The 17,376-nt window shown below is 42.1% G+C and overlaps 2 protein-coding genes across 6 annotated transcripts in view; one reads left to right on the plus strand and one right to left on the minus strand.

Annotated features, from left to right (window-relative positions):
• Positions 1-16,363, minus strand: part of DYNLT2 (dynein light chain Tctex-type 2) — a 29,822-nt gene extending 13,459 nt beyond the window's left edge. Inside the window, exons 1-2 of one of the 2 annotated variants that reach the window (XM_064293426.1) lie at positions 16,040-16,363; positions 1,940-2,146 (exon numbers count right to left, since the gene is read on the minus strand). In XM_064293426.1, coding sequence (XP_064149496.1) covers positions 1,940-2,146; positions 16,040-16,147 — 315 coding nt within the window. In that variant the 5' untranslated portion in view covers positions 16,148-16,363. Of the gene's footprint in view, positions 1-1,939 lie in introns of both variants that reach the window. The other variant, XR_010323289.1, reaches the window with a different exon arrangement.
• ERMARD (ER membrane associated RNA degradation) overlaps positions 16,281-17,376 on the plus strand; it is a 37,922-nt gene continuing 36,826 nt past the window's right edge. For 2 of the 4 annotated variants that reach the window (XM_064293388.1, XM_023541056.2), the window contains exon 1: positions 16,406-16,448. In XM_064293388.1, the coding sequence (XP_064149458.1) occupies positions 16,443-16,448 (6 nt within the window). In that variant the 5' untranslated portion in view covers positions 16,406-16,442. Of the gene's footprint in view, positions 16,940-17,376 lie in introns of all 4 variants that reach the window. The other 2 variants (XM_064293422.1, XM_064293399.1) reach the window with 2 other exon arrangements.

Genomic DNA, 17,376 nt, shown 5'->3' on the forward strand with positions numbered 1-17,376 from the left:
TTAACCATCTAGTAAAGACCGTGTTCACAATTTAACACCGGGAGAGAGTGCATTTAAGTGATCAGATACAGTCAACACTTAAGCTTCCTTCAGCAAAAAACTGCTGTGTATTTTACTTTTCCCCAGCTTTTTATTATGAAAAATTTCAAAAATACAGAAAAGTAGAAAGAATGGTCCAATGAATACATGGATACCCTCCACTTAAATTCAACAATTATGACTATTTTGCTTTATCTGTACGTACATACACATATTTTTTGGTGTACCATTTGAGAAAAAGTTGTATCATTAACACCTCCCTCTTAAATACTTGAGCATACTTCCCTAATAGGGGCAATCTCCTACAAAATCGTGATACATAATCACCCCAAGAAAATTAACAATGATCCCATAAAATCATTAATATCTAGTAGCATTCACACCCGTATCCAAATTTCCCCAGGCGTCCCAAGAATAACTCATAAAAACGTTTTTTTTTTTTTTTTTCCAGCTTGTCTACACCAGGATCTAACCCAACACGTGTTATATTCATGGGCACTTTTGCAGCCAGTTTTATGCTCATCAGATTTTCATAATGCCACCTTAATTGACGTATCAGACAAGTGGGGTCTTAGACAAGTTTCCATTGTCCCTGGTATTAGTCAGTGAATATCTGGAGCAGCAATGGATAGAAACAAAGAACACCAGAGCAGAGATACTTCAAAAACTGTGTGCAGGCAATCTCAACCTAGCAGATATGGCCAGCAGATGGCCATCTCTCTCACCCCTACCCCTCCTCCTAGCCAGTTCCCCAGCTGACTCGTACCTGAATCTACAGATTCAGAATGATAGAAGGGCTGTGAGAACAGGAACCACTGTGACAGTCAAGTGAGGGAAACTTCCCAGGCAGTACTGACGTCTGCCTAACTGCCAAGTCCCAGCCTGACATCCCTTGATTCTCCTAGATTTCACTCACTTCATACCAGCTTATTTTATACCAGTAGGAATATAATTTCATTAATGTTCCAGTAACAGGATTAGTTTCGATATGATTAAAAGGGTATTGGGCCAATGGATTTGTTTTGATTTTCAGTCATTTATACAAAATAAATTAAACATATACTTTCTTCCCAATAACTAGCTTAGAGCTGTTACTGAAGGAACACATCTTTTAAGTGGGTGGAGGGTAATTTTAAAACAATGAACCCCTCTAGGGTGGGATCAGGCTGTTGGAAACCCACAAAGGAAATTTCATGATCTGGTAACTTCTGGGTGCATGCAGAACTCGGAACCATAAGTGAAAGGGGGTTCAGAAAAGGAGGTCCCCAAGTATATTTCCTATAATTTAAAAAGTTTAATTTGATCCTTTGTTAAGAAATATGGTGAGAGGACTCTTTCCACCTAAACAACGTAGCCTTCAGATAACAAACCTAGCATAAATACTATTAATATTAGTATTATAGTATTAGTTCTGCAAAACTAAAGTTTTGGGGGGCTAGCCTGGAAATACGTGTCTGAGTTTAAAACAACTGTTTTAAATGAACTTAAGATTCTAGTCAGTTTAAAGAAGAAAACCACCTATGTATAAATGGGAGACTATCTGTTTTTAAGATTTTTTTAATGTAGCCAGCAGCCCCTTTTTCACACATATCCATATATTCAATGTTCTATTTTTTTTTTTAAACTCATTCCTCCAAATATGGGAGAAACGGGGAAACTTATGAATAAATAGCTTATAATTAAGAGTGAAGTAACAAAAGAAATTCCATTTAATCTAGCTCCTAGCATCGATGTGAAGATTACTGAATTATGACTATGGTGTACTTTGAGATTTTCAGAGATCAATACTACCAAAAATAAATGGCGGAACATATACTGCCACAAATCTTAATATAGTTGATCAAACCCCCACAGCCAAGATATTGCTATCATATATTTCAGAAGATATCTATCAACCTACCGTTAATATCTGCTGGACTTTAATTTCTACCGTATGAGCTTGGAATTTCTTCAGTGGTTCCATTCTATACGAATTAGCAAACTTTAATTTTGCCAGGGCACTCTTCCACTCTTTACCTATATCAGCAATTGAGTCATCAAACGGAGGCTCCACATACTGAACGTCATGGATCGATTCTCTCAGTCTTTCCCGCAGGATCTGTGTGTACTGAGAAAGAAATGTCAGGTTAAAGTACTCTGGTGCAGCGGGATAGGGCTGACACAGAGCTGGAAATCCGTTGACAGACTATGACCACGTGGTTGCTATGCTTGAGGGCATGACTGGCCTTCAGTAAGCTAAATCTGGGCAAGATAAGCTGTTTTCAGTTATTTACAGCATTTATTAAAACACAGCTCTAGGTTCTGTGGTGGGTATACAAAAGTATTTCGTTATGCAAGAAGTAGGTTCTGAGTGGGAATGTTCCTTATTCAACAAGTATTTACTGAACATCTAAAATGTAAAATGATAGCTAACATCTGCTGAGGGCGTAATGTGTGCCAGGCTCTCATCTTCTACAAGCTTTATGTGTGTTATTTGATTTAATCATCAAACCACCCTGTTCTACCGTCCCCAATCAACAAGAAAACTGAGGCAGATAGCTTGGCTCACACAGCTAGTGAGAGACAGAGCTCTTAGTTGGGACATGACGTAGGCACATAAAAACTACAGAAAGCAGGAAATAATCACACACTGTGCAGCTGGAGGGGGGAGGACTTACGTTCATATTCTGCATATTGAGCTCAATGTTTGGCACATGGAGGACTCAGTGTGAAATAAATTAAAGAATGAATAAAGGTACAGAATCATTCATTCATTCTGTGTGCCAGGCACAGTTCCAGATACTACAGATATGGCCATGAAGAAGACAGATAAAAACCCCTGGCCTCATGAACCTTATAACCTACAGAGGAGAAAAACAATAAACAAACAGAAATGTAACATGATATGAGCCAGTGATGCGTACCTGTAAAATGGCAACAGTAATGTCAGACCTTGCCTACCTTCATGGGGATAGTGAGCTTCACCATCAGCACAAGTCAATCCTGTGACGTGTAGGCCAGACACACTTCCACTCTCCAACCTTTTCACCCATTATGAAATCAGCCATCCCTTCCACACTCTCTCCTCTGCTGGGCTCAATAATCTGTTGCAATGGCCACAAAGAGCTCACAGACCATACTTACATTCAAGTGGTTTATTAAGGACGTAACAGGGTACAACTTGGGATCAGGATCAACAGGTTACAACTCAGAATGCGGATCAAGAAGCATGGAGGCAAAATTTGGAAGGCTCCCCCAAAGTGGAGAGCACATCCCCCCTGCCCCCTTCTTCAGTGCATGACAGCTCTCTCAGCTCCTCTTGGCTGAGAATGCAAGTAGGCCCTTCCCTCAACCATGCAGGCCTCCTCTCAGCTTCCTGAAGACAGGCTGCTTCTCAGTCCCCTGAGGACAGGCTTTCTCTTGGCCCCCTCAGGACAGGCCTCCCTGCCTTCAGCCTCCTGCCATCAGCCTTTCCACTGCTAACTGACCCAGCTCATAGCCAGGATAGCAGCTTTGTTCCACTCTCCTAGATGCACTGCTATCAGAGGGTTTCTGCCATCACCACTGGCCCTGCCGCTGGGCCCCTTCTGGGCCTATCACTGTCTTCAGCGTCACAGTCCTTGACCCGTGTTACAGCTCTTTTAGGAGCTTCCTCATCTCCTCTCTCTCTGGTACTTCTCTCTTCTTGCCTCTCTTGCCTTTTCTCCTTTCTGCGCCTTTCATTCTTCTCTGTCTGCCAACCTCTGTGGGGGTGGCTGCATATATAAGCAGACTGCTAGTCAATTTTAAGGCATGGCCTTCCACCAGGGCCATGAACTAACTAATCTCCTCTCAGCACACCACAGACACTTCATTAGCGTAAGTATATTGACCAATCCCTGCAAGGTGCATAAAACAGACCAATCGCAGGGCAGGCTCAGCCCAGGACTAAGCACAAAGTATCAAACTATCCTTGTTTACAGCTTACCCAGGAAATGTCAACCAACCTGGACAAAAGTAACACATCCTCTGTGGTAGAAAACTAGGGTAAAGGTAACTTCTCAGGGCTTAGAAGAAAAATCTCTCAAGCTGTTTCTCCAAAGAACCAAGGCCAAAGGCCACATAAAGCAACTCATTTCACCATAGTCCCCTAAAGAAAATGGAAGCAGGATACGGAGAAGAGGGCTGAGGATGCCATTTCAGACAAGCCGGTCAAGGACGTTCTCTGAGAAGGTGAACTAGAGGACACGCGTGAGAGATGTGAGGGGATGAGGCACCTGAATACCTAAGTGAAGAGTACATTTAGGCACAGTGAGCTGACAAGTGCTGAGGCCCAGGGGGAGGCAGGCCATGAGTGTGTACATTCCAGGAAGATCCAGGAAGCCCATATGGCTAGAGTGGAAGGGAAGGAGGGGAGGAAGAGAGGCCAGAGAACCAACTAGAGGACAGAGCATAAGGAATTTCAGGTCAAGGGAAGGGTTTTAGATTTCAAGAATCACAGGAAGTCATTGAAGGGCTTTGTTCAGGGAAATGACATGATACTGTTTTTGTTTTAAAAAAATTAATCTCATCACCTCACTGAAAGGGGCGAGGAAAAAGGAAGTGACCTCAGTTGGTCTGGAAAACCATATACTGACTAGATACTACAGAGTTAAAGAGAACAAGGACTGAACACCAAACTGTAGTACTAGTTAACTATCCTAAAACTATTTCACAGGTCTACTAACGTCGACATTTAAATGTTAATTTTTAGACAGTGAGCACCACATTTCTCACTATCAGAGAATGAGGTTACAGATGAGCACGCAGGAAAGGTAAGAACCCTGTGATGCCAGGTTAGAGTGGGAGACATCAGTATGAATTCACGTTAAGAATCATACAGACAAACAGGTACAGAGCAAGTAGAGATATGTGTGTACATGGATTAGTATACACGTATATTTCCTAGATCATCCACCGAGGGGGCCTAGAAGGAACAACACTCCAGTAGCAGCTAGCACATTTAGCACCTGGATCTTGGTTTCTAATTCCCTTCTCCAGTAAAACGAACTAGGGCTCCTTGAACACATGGCTGATGTAGGACTTCGGCAGGGAAAGTACAAGATGAGCCACAGATAGATGCTAAAATCAGTGGGTGAAATAGGTTGTCTGCATAGCATCAAAGTGTTTCTCTCAAATTATTAATTACATTGGAGGTTTTAACATGTCCACAAATTCTTTAATACTCTGTCCTCTAAGAAGTGGAGCTTAATTCCCCTTCCCTTGAGTATGGACGGATCCCCTTAGGATTTCCAAGGTGTGGCTGGTGGATCTGAACTGCTGATCTTTTGGCAGCTGAGCTCTTAACCACTGCACCACCAGACCTCCTCTAAAAGAACCAAACCAAACCCAGTGCCATCGAGTCAATTCCAACTCATAGCGACCCCATAGGAGAGAGTAGAACTGCACCATAGAGTTTCCAAGGAGCGCCTGGTGAATCTGAACTGCTGACCCTTTGGTTAGCAGTCGTAGCACTTAACCACTATGCCACCAGGGTTTCCTCTAAAAGAACAGACTAGAAAAAAAGAGTTACTTGACAGTAGAGCTGTTTAGTCAAGTGATCAAGGTTAACATTACCAGTGATGTCGTTGTTGTTAGGTGCCGTCAAGTTGGTTCTGACTCATAGCGACCCTACGCACAACAGAGTGAAACACTGCCTGGTCCTGTGCCATGCCCACAATTGTTGTTATGCTTGAGCCCACTGTTGCAGCCATTGTGTCAATCCACCTCTTTGAGGGTCTTCCTTTCTCTGCTGACCCTGTACTTTGCCAAGCATGATGTCCTTCTCTAGGGACTGATCCCTCCTGACAACATGTCCTAAGTATATAAGACATAGTCTTGCCATCCTTGCCTCTAAGGAGCATTCTGGTTGTACTTCTTCCAAGACAGGTTTGTTCATTCTTTTGTCAGTCCATGGTATATTCAATATTTTTCACCAACACCACAATTCATGAATTAAAACTCATTGCCAGCAAGCTGACTCTGACTCATAGTGATCCTATAGGACAGAGTAGAACTGCCCCACAGGGTTGCCAAGGGGCAGCTGGTGGATTCGAACTCTCAATCTTTTGGTTAGCACCTGTAGCTCTTAACCACTATGCCACCAGTGTTCCATGATTACTGATACGATTGTATTTAACTAACTTTTTTTCTCATATTGTAAGTTGTTTCCTGTTTGTCTCATCTGTTGTTTGCCCTTTCTTTTTTTCTTTTGGATCCCCCCTCCCCTTTTTTAAAAAAATGATTCCATGTCCTTTGTTGGCCTATTAGCTTTATTCTTTCCCGAAGGTGGTTTTAGGGCTCACTGAACATATCTTTAATTTTTCACAGTCTACCTTCAGATACCACCACAGGCCTGTCAGTTTGTCGTACTGTGGTGGCTTGCATGTTGCTGTGATACTGGAAGCTCTGCCACCAGTATTTCAAATACCAGCAGGGTCACCCAGGGTGGACAGGTTTCAGCAGATTTTCCAAACTAAGACAGGCTAGGAAGAAGGAACTTGGCTGCCAACTACTGAAAATATTAGCCAGTGAAAACCTTACAAATAGCAGCTGAAGACTGTCCGATATAGTGCTGAAAGGTGAGCCCCTCAGGTTGGAATGCACTCAAAATACGACTCAGGAAGAGCCGCCCCCTCAAAGTAGAGTCGACCTTAATGATGTGGATGGAGTCCAGCTTTTGGAACCGTCATTTGCTGATGTGGCACGACTCTAAACGAGAAGAAACAGCTGCAAACATCCATTAATAATTGGATCTTGGAAAGGTACAAAGTATCAATCTAGAAAAACTGGAAGTCACCAAAAATGAAATGGAATGCATAAAGATCAGTATCCTAGGCATTAATAAGCTGATACTGGCCACTTTGAATCAGACGATCTTATGGTCTATGCCAGGAATGACAAATTGAAGAGGAATTGTGTCACCTTCATCATCAAAAAGAACATTTCAAGATCTGTCCTGAAGTACAACACTGTCAGTGATAGGATAATATTCATAGGCCTACCAGGAAGACCAGTTAATATGACCATTATTCAAATTTGCACACCAACCACTAAGGCCAAAGATGAAGAAATTGAAGATTTTTTACCAACTTCTGCAGTCTGAAATTGATCAAACATAAAGACTCATTGATAATCATTGCTGACTGCAATGCAAAAGTTGGAAATGAAGAAGGATCGGTAGTGTGAAAATAAGGCCTTGGTGATAGAAACAACATTGGAGATTGCATGATAGAATTTTGTAAGATCAAGGACTTCTTCCTTGCAAATATCTTTTTTTTCAACAAAATAAACAGCAACTACACATGTGGACCTCACCAGATGGAATACACAGGAATCAAATAAACTACATCTGTGCAAACAGACAATGGCAAAGCTCAATATCATGAGTCAGAACAAGGCCAAGGGCCGACTGCAGAACAGGCCATCGATTGCTAATATGCAAGTTCAAGGTGAAGATGAAGAAAATTTGAACGACTTCACAAGAGCCAAAGTACGACCTTGAGTATATCTCGCCTGAATTTAGAGACAATCTCAGGAACAGATTTGATGCACTGAACTCTAATGACTGAAGAACAGAGGAGTTATGGAATGACATCAAGGACATCATAACTGAAGAAATAAAAAGGTCATTAAAAAGACAGGAAAGAAAGAAAAGACCAAAATGGATGTCAGAAGAAACTCTGAAAGTTGCTCTTGAACGTAGAGTAGCTAAAGTAAAAGGAAGAAACGATGAAATAAAAGAGCTGAACAGAAGATTTCAAAGGGCAGCTTGAGAAGACAAAGTATTATAGTAAAATGTGCAAGGACCTGGAATTAGAAAACCAAAAAGGAAGAACATGCTCAGCATTTCTCAAGCTGAAAGAGCTGTAGAAATAATTCAAGCCTTGAATAGCAATATTGAAGGACTCTATGAGCAAAAAATTGAATAACACAGGAAACATCAAAAGAAGATGGAAGGAATACACAGTCACTGTACCAAAAAGAATTGGTTGACATTCAACCATTTGAGGAGGAAACATACGATCAGAAACGAATGGTACTGAAGGAAGAAGTCCCAAGCAGCACTGAAGGCACTGGCGAAAAACAAGGCTCCAGGAACTGACGGAATACAAATTGAGATACACCAACAAACAGATGCAGCACTGGCGGTGCTCACTCATCTATGCCAAGAAATTTGGAAGACAGCTACCTGGCAAAACGACTATAAGAGATCCATATTTGTAGCCATTCCAAAGTATCAAACAATATCATTAATATGACACCCAAATAAAATTTTGCTAAAGATAATTCAAAAACAGTTGGAACAGTACATCGAAAGGGAAATAACAGAAATTGAAGCCAGATTCAGAACAGGACCTGAAAAAAGAGATATCGTTGCTGATGTCAGATGGATCTTAGCTGAAAGCAGAGAATACCATAAAGATGCTTACTTGTGTTTTATTGGTGATGCAAATGCATTAGACTTTGTGGATCATAACAAATTATGGATAACATTGAGAAGAATGGGAATTCCAGACATTTAATTGTGCTCATGAGGAACCTGTACATAGACCAAGAGGCAGTCACTAGGGCACAACCAGGGGATGCTGCGTGGTTTAAAGTCGAGAAAGGTATATATGATGTCACCATACTTACTCGATCTCTATACTGAGCAAATAATCCAAGAAGCCGGACTATATGAAGAATGGAGCATCAGGATTGGAAGAAGACTCATTAACCACCCGTGATATGCAGATGATACAACCTTGCTTGATGAAAATGAAGAGGACTTGAAGCACTTACCAATGAAGATCAAAGACCACAGCCTTCAGTATGGATTGCAGCCCAACATGAAGTAAACAAAAATCCTCGCAACTGGACCAATGACCAACATCATGAAAAACGGAGAAAAGACTGAAGTTGTCAAGGATTTCATTTTACCTGGATCCGCAATCATCCACGGAAGCAGCAGTTAAGAAAACAAATGACATATTGCACTGGGCAAATCTGCTGCAAAAGGCTTCTTTAAAGTGTTAAAAGTGAAGGTATCACTTTAAGGACTAAGATGCACCTGACCAAAGCCATGGCGTTTTCAATCGCCTCATATGCATGTGAAAGGTGGACACTGAATAAGGAAGACTGAAGAAGAATTGATGCCTTTGAATTATGGTGTTGGTGAAGAATATTGAATATACCATGGATTCCCAGAAGAACAAACGAATCTATCTTGGAAGAAGTAGAGCCAGAATGCTCCGTAGAAGTAAGGATGACGAGACTTTGTCTCGCGTACTTTGGACATATTACCAGGAGGGACCAGTCCCTAGAAAAGAACATGCCTGGCAAAGTAGGGGGTCAGTGAAAAAGAGGAGATCCTCAATGAGATGGACTGACACAGTGGCTGTATCAATGGACGCAAGCATAACAATTGTAAGGACGGCGCAGGACAGGACAGTGTTTCGTTCTGTTGTACACAGGGTCGCTGAGTCACAATGGACTCAACAGCACCTAGTAACAACAACACTTTCAAATATTGTATCATTTAAGCACGTGACCACTAACTGCAAGAGTGGAGTTTGAACTCACCCAGGGGCACCTCGGGATAGAGGCCTGGAGATCTGCTTTTGAAAGGTCACAGTCTTGAAAACACTATGAAGCAGTTCTGCTTTGCACGCATGGGGTCACCATGAGTTGGAACCGACTCAATGGCAACTAATAAGAACAGCAATCACATAAAGCATAAGAGCCTTACAATGCTAAACTTCCTCTTCTCCCTTCTGGCCTTTGTGCTAGTATTGCCATATATTCTTTATAAATGATATACACACCACATTACTATTTTGGCTTTAAACAATTGTCTTTAAAGAGGCTTAAAAATAAAAATGTATTTTCTATTCATCCATATATTTACCACTCTCAGGGCTTTCTATTCCGTTGTGTTGATACAGATTAAGATGTTCTTTTACTTTTGCTTGAAGGACTTGTTTTAACATTTCTTGTAGGGTGGCTCTGGTGATGATGGATTCTTTTAGCTTTCTTACATATGAACAAGTCTTTGTTTTCGAAAGATAGTTCCAAAGATATTATTTTCAAAAACACTTTTCAAAAGTATTATTATTTTGAAAGATATTTTCACTGAGTATAGAATTCTGGAAACCCTGGTGGCGTAATGGTTAAGTGCTATGGCTACTAAATGAAATGTCGGCAGTTTGAATCCACCAGGTGCTCCTTAGAAACTCCATGGGGCAGTTCCACTCTGTCCTGTAGGACCGCTGAGTCAGAATCAACTCGATGGCAACGGGTTATAGCTATGGTTACAGAATTCTAGGTTTCTTTCAGTATTTTAAAAGATGATGCCTGTTTTCTGGCTTATATCGTTTCTGATGAGAAGTCTCCATTATTCTTATCTTTGTTCATTTGTACGTGTCCTTTTTTCTCTACATTTGAGTTTTTTGCTTTATTGGCTTTAAGCACTCGGATGATGTCTTGGTATACTTTTCATGTTTCTTGTGCCTGGGGGTCCTTGAGATTCTTGAATTTGTGAGTTTATAGTTTTCATCATTTCCTCAAATATTTTTCGTCTGCCCTCTCTCCTCATTTGAGGATTTCAGCTAGCAACTTAAAGTCGTCCCACTGCTTACTGATGTCTCCTGATATTTTTCAGGTGTTTTTTTCTATTGTACGTCTCTAAATTCCCTTTCTTCTGCACTATCTACGATGCTGTTAATCCAATGCAGTGTATTTTTCATCTATGACTGTATTTTTCATGTGCCAAAGTTTGGTTTGGACCTTAACATGCTCAATCTTTCATCTATATTCTTGAATATATGGAATGTAATTATTATAATCCCCCACGTCTGTCAGTTTGTCGTACTGCGGGGGCTTGCGTGTTGCTGTGATGCTGGAGGCTATGACATTGGTATTCAGATACCAGCAGGGTCACCCATGGAGGACAGATTTCAGCTGAGCTTCCAGACTAAGACAGACCAGGAAGAAGGACCCAGCAGTCTACTTCTGAAAAGCATTAGCCAGTGAAAACCTTATGAATAGCAGAGGAACATTGTCTGATACAGTGCTGGAAGATGAGCCCCCCCAGGTTGGAAGGCACTCAAAAGATGACTGGGCAAGAGCTGCCTCCTCAAAGTAGGGTCGACCTTAATGATGTAGTCAAGCTTTCGGGACCTTCATTTGCATCATATGCATGTGAAAGCTGGACAAATTAATAAGGAAAACCAAAGAATTGATGCCTTTGAATTTTGGTGTTGATGAAGAATATTGAATGTATCACGGACTGCCAAAAGAATGAACAAATCTGTCTTGTAAGAAGTGCAACCAGAATGCTCCTTAGAAGCAAGGATGGCAAGACTGTGTCTTACATACTTTGGATGTGTCTTGTCAAGAGGGATCAGTCCCTGGAGGACATCATGCTTGGCAGAGTACCAAGTCGGCGGAAGAGGAAGACCTCAACGAAGTGCATTGACGCAGTGGCTACAACAAGCTCAAGCATAACAATTGTAAGGATGGTGCAGGACGGGGCAGTGTTTTGTTCTGTCGTGCACATGGTCACTGAGTCAGAACCGAGTCAATGGCACCTAACGACAATAAGTGCTTTAGAAGTAACATAACTAATTTCATGAAAAGCAGTGTAACTGCTTTATAACTACTTTAATGTTCTTTTGTTTTAATTTTGTGTCATTTCTGGGCCTGTTTTTATAATTTCTTCTCTTTTCGGGTTGCATTTTCCTGCTTCTTTGTCGATCTGATCATGTGTAATTAATTGGACACCAGACACTGAAATTTTACCTTGGTAATTCTTGAGATTTCTATTGTGATGTGGTTACCGGGAACCGGTTTAATCCTTCAGAGGCTTGTTTTTTCAGCTTTGATAGGCGAGATCGGAGTAGCCTTTAAGTCCCCATTACGGAGCTAACGCATTTGATAGGAATCTAACCAATGCCCTACGACTTACATGGTTTTCCTCTTTTATTGTTAGGAACACAAACTATTTTGTGTGAGTCTAAGAATTTTTTCTGCTCCCTCTGGGTGGTTCTTTCCCTGACCTCCAATGGTTTTCTCAGCAGATGCACTAAGAAATACTGAAGACTTCAGGGAGAACTTTTGATCTCTGGAGCTGTTGCTATAGCTCTCTCCTCTCCAGTACTGTCCTGCAGATTCATGCCACCTCAACCTCCCAGATTCCTAGCCCCTTCTCCACAAAGGCAGACTTCTCCCTGTGTTGTGGCCTGGAGACCGTCACAAGGGCTAAGATGAGGCAATCTTAGGGCTAACGCTGCCTGTTTCTCCTCTCTATGGGATCCCTATTTTGTGGTGTGTGGCATCCAGCCAATAAAAACAATGGTGTCATGTATGGTGTATGTGTGTAAGTGTAGTAGTCTCCCATAGGAGTTACTCCATCTTGGCTGCAAGAAGTGAGTCTGTTTTGATCATCTTTCAGACATCTATGGCTATCTTTTAATTGGTTCTGAACTTGGGCAGGGGAAGAGAGATGCTATTAGTTGCCTAAACCTCATACAGACAAAATATATTCTGTTCTTAACACAATGATTCTCTAGGGTAATGACTGCATCTCCTCCCCTATGCCCCCAGAACACTAGAGAGATACAACTACTTGTAGCATTAACAGTGGCTCCCAACTGCAATGATTCTCTTGGCAGGTGGGATATGCATTTGTGGTTTGGAATTAATCCCAAGAGATTCTAATATGCTGAAAAATCACATCCATACCATTTCTTCCTAACAGATAATACTGGCCTCCTGATTTAGTATTTCCTTTATTAAGGAAGACTCTATGTAATAGTTTTTAAAAATTAGGAATAGGTTTTAAATGATAAATTTTTTGGTATCTATTAAAACAACCAGTTTAATACTTAACCTATTGATACGGTATTTCCTTACATTAAGCCAACTGATATTCCTACAACAAATTAAACTTGGTCATGAGATATTTTTATTCACATGTTTCTAAGTGCTATTTGCTAGTGTTTAAGATTTTCAATGTATGTTCACAAGTGATATTATTCAAAGTTTTGATTTTTTATAATCTGCTTAAGGTTTTGGGATCTTTGGTTGCAATCAACATTGATTCTTGTTAACTTAAGCAAAAAATCTACTTTATTGGGAAGATACAGGGTAGCTCCCAGAATTGAAGAGAAAATGAAATCACCAGGTTCAGAAAGACAGGAACTCATGGTACACTTTAGCACGTATCCTCAATTTGAACAAACCTCAACCATTTTCTTTTTAACACTCCAGAAGAGTTCATTTCATTAGCGTGGTTTGGGTCTCATTCTCACCACAAACAAAAATGACTGGCCGTCCTTCCAAAACTCTATCCTGAGGGACAAATTAGTTCTCCAAATGTAAATGGAGATGTTATTGCTAGAAGACAAATAAATAGGTACAGGACAGACAAAATCAACACGTACCCATCAGTGATTTCTTTGTCTCATTTCTTCCTATACTCAGGAACATGGAAATTATCAGCTACCTGAGAGCTGGAAATAATTCATTAGTACACCTAGTGTACCCAGACATGTTTAGTAAGAGTTTGTTGTCAAGTCGCTTCTGACACATAGTGACCCTATGTACAACAGAACAAAACACTGCCCAGTCCTGCACCATCCTCAAAATCACTGCTGTCTGAGCCCATTGTTGCAGCTACCGTGTCAATTTACCTCATTGAGTGAGAGTTTATGGATACCTTTCTGTTCCCTCCTAATTTTTTGGTCTTTTCAGATTTCACAGCTCTAGAAGACTAGAGTTTAAAAATAGCTATGATTGATCACGATTCACAACAAATAAGCAAGAACTGCCTTGGTCCATGTCCACTCACTCCCAGATTTCAGTCAACATACCAAGTGTACTTACATATCTCTTTCTTTGGGCACATTTTTCAAGACTGCTTCAAGCTTTCTTGCTATTGTTAGTTGCCATCAAGTTGGCCCCTGACTCATGGCAACCCCAAGCACAATGGAATGAGACACTGCCTGGTACTGCACCATCCCCATGATAATTTGTGGACTGGACTACTGTGATCCACAGGGTTTGCAAGAGCTGACTTTTGGACACAGGTCACCAGGCCTTCCTCCTTAGTCCATCTTCATCTGGAAGTTCCACTGAAACCTGTTCAGCATCATGGCAACATGCAAGCCTCTGCTGACAGACAGGTGGTGGCTGCGCATGAGATGCACTGGCCAGCAATGGAACCCAGGTCTTCCGTATTACAGGCAAGAATTCTACCACTGAACCAAGGTTATAAAAGGCGAGCTCATCTGCCTGAAAATACAGAATTTTCATTATTACTGGCAATCTGTCTGTTACCCACTTATCACCAGGTAATACAGTATAGTCTTCAGGAGCATGAAATTTGAATTCCAACAGATTTAGGTGTCTAGCCTTGCTCTGCTCTTTTCCTTAGTTGTGTGAATTTGACCTGTGTTTTTTTTTTTTCCTCTAGTTCATCCTTCCTTCTGTAAAATGTAGACACCTAAATGCTGTCTTTAGATTCAGATAATGTACTGGTAGTTCCTAACTTACTCGGGTTACAGCAAATTGCACTTATGATTGTCTTTTTTCTGTGTACATCTTATCATTAGTAATGTGTTCTGGCATATAATTTGCTGATGTTCTCATTCTCAGATGTCCACTCGCAGATGTTCAATTTGTGATTATCTGTCCAAACACTGCCAGGTTTATAAAGATATAGATAATAAAAGGCAATGACTAACACTAAAAAAAATGAAGTGTTCGACTTATGTCAGAACTGACTTATGATAGAGCTGTCAGAAAGAACCCCGCTGTAAGTTGGGGACTACCTGTATACAAGTTTCTCAGCCAAGATGCTGACACTTGATAAATGATATTTGTTACAGTCCACATTATGATCCCATGTTTCCTAGTCTCCTGATGTAAGCTGATCATCCTGCTTGGATCCCAGTTGCCTTCTCTTTCTTGCCTCAGACTTATTTTCCCTTAATCACTTCAATGCAAATGCACTGAAAAGTTCATTATCAACTTGGATAAAACGAACCTTATCAGATTTTAATACACTCAGAATGCTCTGATTCTCCCAAAACTACCAATAGCAAACAGAAACAACATAAAGGTAATGCTAATCAAAAATAACTCCCACAAAAATGTTGGGAGTGAAGCTGAAATGTTTTAGGACCTTCAAAAATTGGTGTTCTGCTTGTTATCACTGCCTCCATTCTACCGATTACTGTCTCAGGACATACTCATGAAAAGAAACCCCTACAACTAAGTGGACCAGTAGTCTCAGGACATAGGTTCTAGTCTGTTTTATCATTACACAGTTGGGCATTCTTGGACAAGTTACGTTATCTTCCAGAGTCTAAGAACAGATGGGGTCTTGATTACATTACCTGGTTTTCAAATTGTGATCATACAGAAACACCAGTGCTGTACCACTAAAAACAACATACCACCAGTAGAGTCTACTGGATCGCTATGAGTTGGAATGGACTCGACTACAATGGGTTTGGTTTTTGTTTTTTTGTAACACCAATAAAATTGAAGAATAACACTTTCCATCAATTTCAGAAAATATGACAATAGGCAGAATATTTTCAATTTAATTTTTTCTCCTGTATATTCTTCAAATAATGAGCCTGTTACTGTCTGTAAAAATGTATGTTCTGCTTGATTTGTCAGATTTTTAAAAAATAGTCTTTTTGGCTATTAAAACTGCCTCTGGTCTGTATGACGCCGCTAAATACACTAATCTCTCCTATTTCTGTAAAGAACAACAGGACTCTTAGAAAACCCGCAAGGTGAGCAAGTCTGAGCAGAACCGAAGGTGCTGGTAGAAACTCAGCTAACGGAGGGTTCTACGGCCTCGGCCGAAACGAATCCCAGCACCCGCCTACGGGGCTGCCGATCGCGCCAGGCCTCGGGCTCGGTCCCCAGGGTAAATCCTCTGGTTCGAGGCCGTCACCGGGGCTGAGCCGAAGAGGCTGCTTCGGGCCCGGGCAGTCTCCGCACTCACTGCCTCCTTCTCGAACATGCTCGGCCTCCTCTCTTTCCGAGGCGTCGCCTGTGACGCCTGAGGACTCTGGCTAGAGGTCGGCTTTCCGAGGCGGCCTCGCTTCTCCATCCTGCGCTGCTCTACCGCCGCCGATCTGCTCTCGGCCGCCGGCCCGTCCCAAACGCCGCCAGCCGCCCCTGAGAGCGGAAGTGCCCTCGCGCGCAGAAAGGAGACCGGGCGGAAGTGAGGAACCAGAGTGTCATCTACCTGCGACGCCGAGGCCCGGAAGCGTTGGGCGGCCAGGAAGGAGAAGCGGACCGGCTTGCGTCATCCAACGGCGCCGGCTAGGCGGGGAAGCGCTGCGCGGGCGGGGCGAGTGGGGTCTGCGTCATCCATCCGCGCCGGCGGCTTGGATCCCGAGGTGATGGAGGTAGAGCGGCTTATGGGGTCCCATTAGCATAGTACCTGTACTCTTCTCTTCCCTTCTCTATTCTCGGCCACTACAGCAGTGCTCCCGCGATGGTGGGCGCCCAGTATTAACGCAAGGAGGGAATATATCGTCGTTGGTAGCTAGTGACTGTTCACGTAGAGTGTATCCCAGCTGCTCCTTTCTGAGCTCTAGGAGTACGCCTCGGGGGTAGACGCCGTCGTGTTTCTAACGGAAGCCAGAAGGGAAGAGCCTGAGGCCTTCTGCTATGCAAAGGCGGAGTATTTTGTTCGTTTTTCTGTGCATGAGCCATTCACGGGCCAAAGTAAGGCTGCGGAGACAGCCTTACTTAGACGAATTCAGGGATGATTTGGCGCCTGGCTTTGTGACTTTTGAACATATCCCCAAGACCCCCTCTCCTTTAGCGGTCTCCCTGCAGATCGAGTGGTCGAATTCGTGACCATCTCCATCACCCAGGTTCTCAAGTGAAATTTGTGAGTAAATAGTTTTAAGAATACTCTTTACATTTGTATGGAGACGTGCAGGCAATAAAGCTGTAACAGCCAGGTATTTGTGGCGCAGTGGTTAAGCGCTTGCCTGCCAATTGAAAGGTCAGCAGTTGGAACCTACTCAGAAGCCCCATGGGAGAAAGATGTGGCAGTCAGCTTCTGCAAAGATTTACAGCCTTGGAAACCGAATGGGCCAGATCTGCTCTGCCGTGTAGAATCGCCATGAGTTGAGGCTTTTGGTTTTAGAGCTGTTAAGCTCAGCCAGAATCGTGCAAACAAAAACGGCTGCTTTTTTTTTTAAATTGTGCTTTAAATGAAGGTTTACAGAACAAACTTCTCGTTAAACAGTTGGTACACGTTATTTTATGACACTGGTTAACAACCCCACGACATGTCAGCACTCCCCCTTCTGGACCTTGAGT

The sequence above is a fragment of the Loxodonta africana genome, chromosome 1, assembly GCF_030014295.1.
Source record: "Loxodonta africana isolate mLoxAfr1 chromosome 1, mLoxAfr1.hap2, whole genome shotgun sequence".
In the NCBI taxonomy this organism is placed as follows: Eukaryota; Metazoa; Chordata; class Mammalia; order Proboscidea; family Elephantidae; genus Loxodonta; species Loxodonta africana.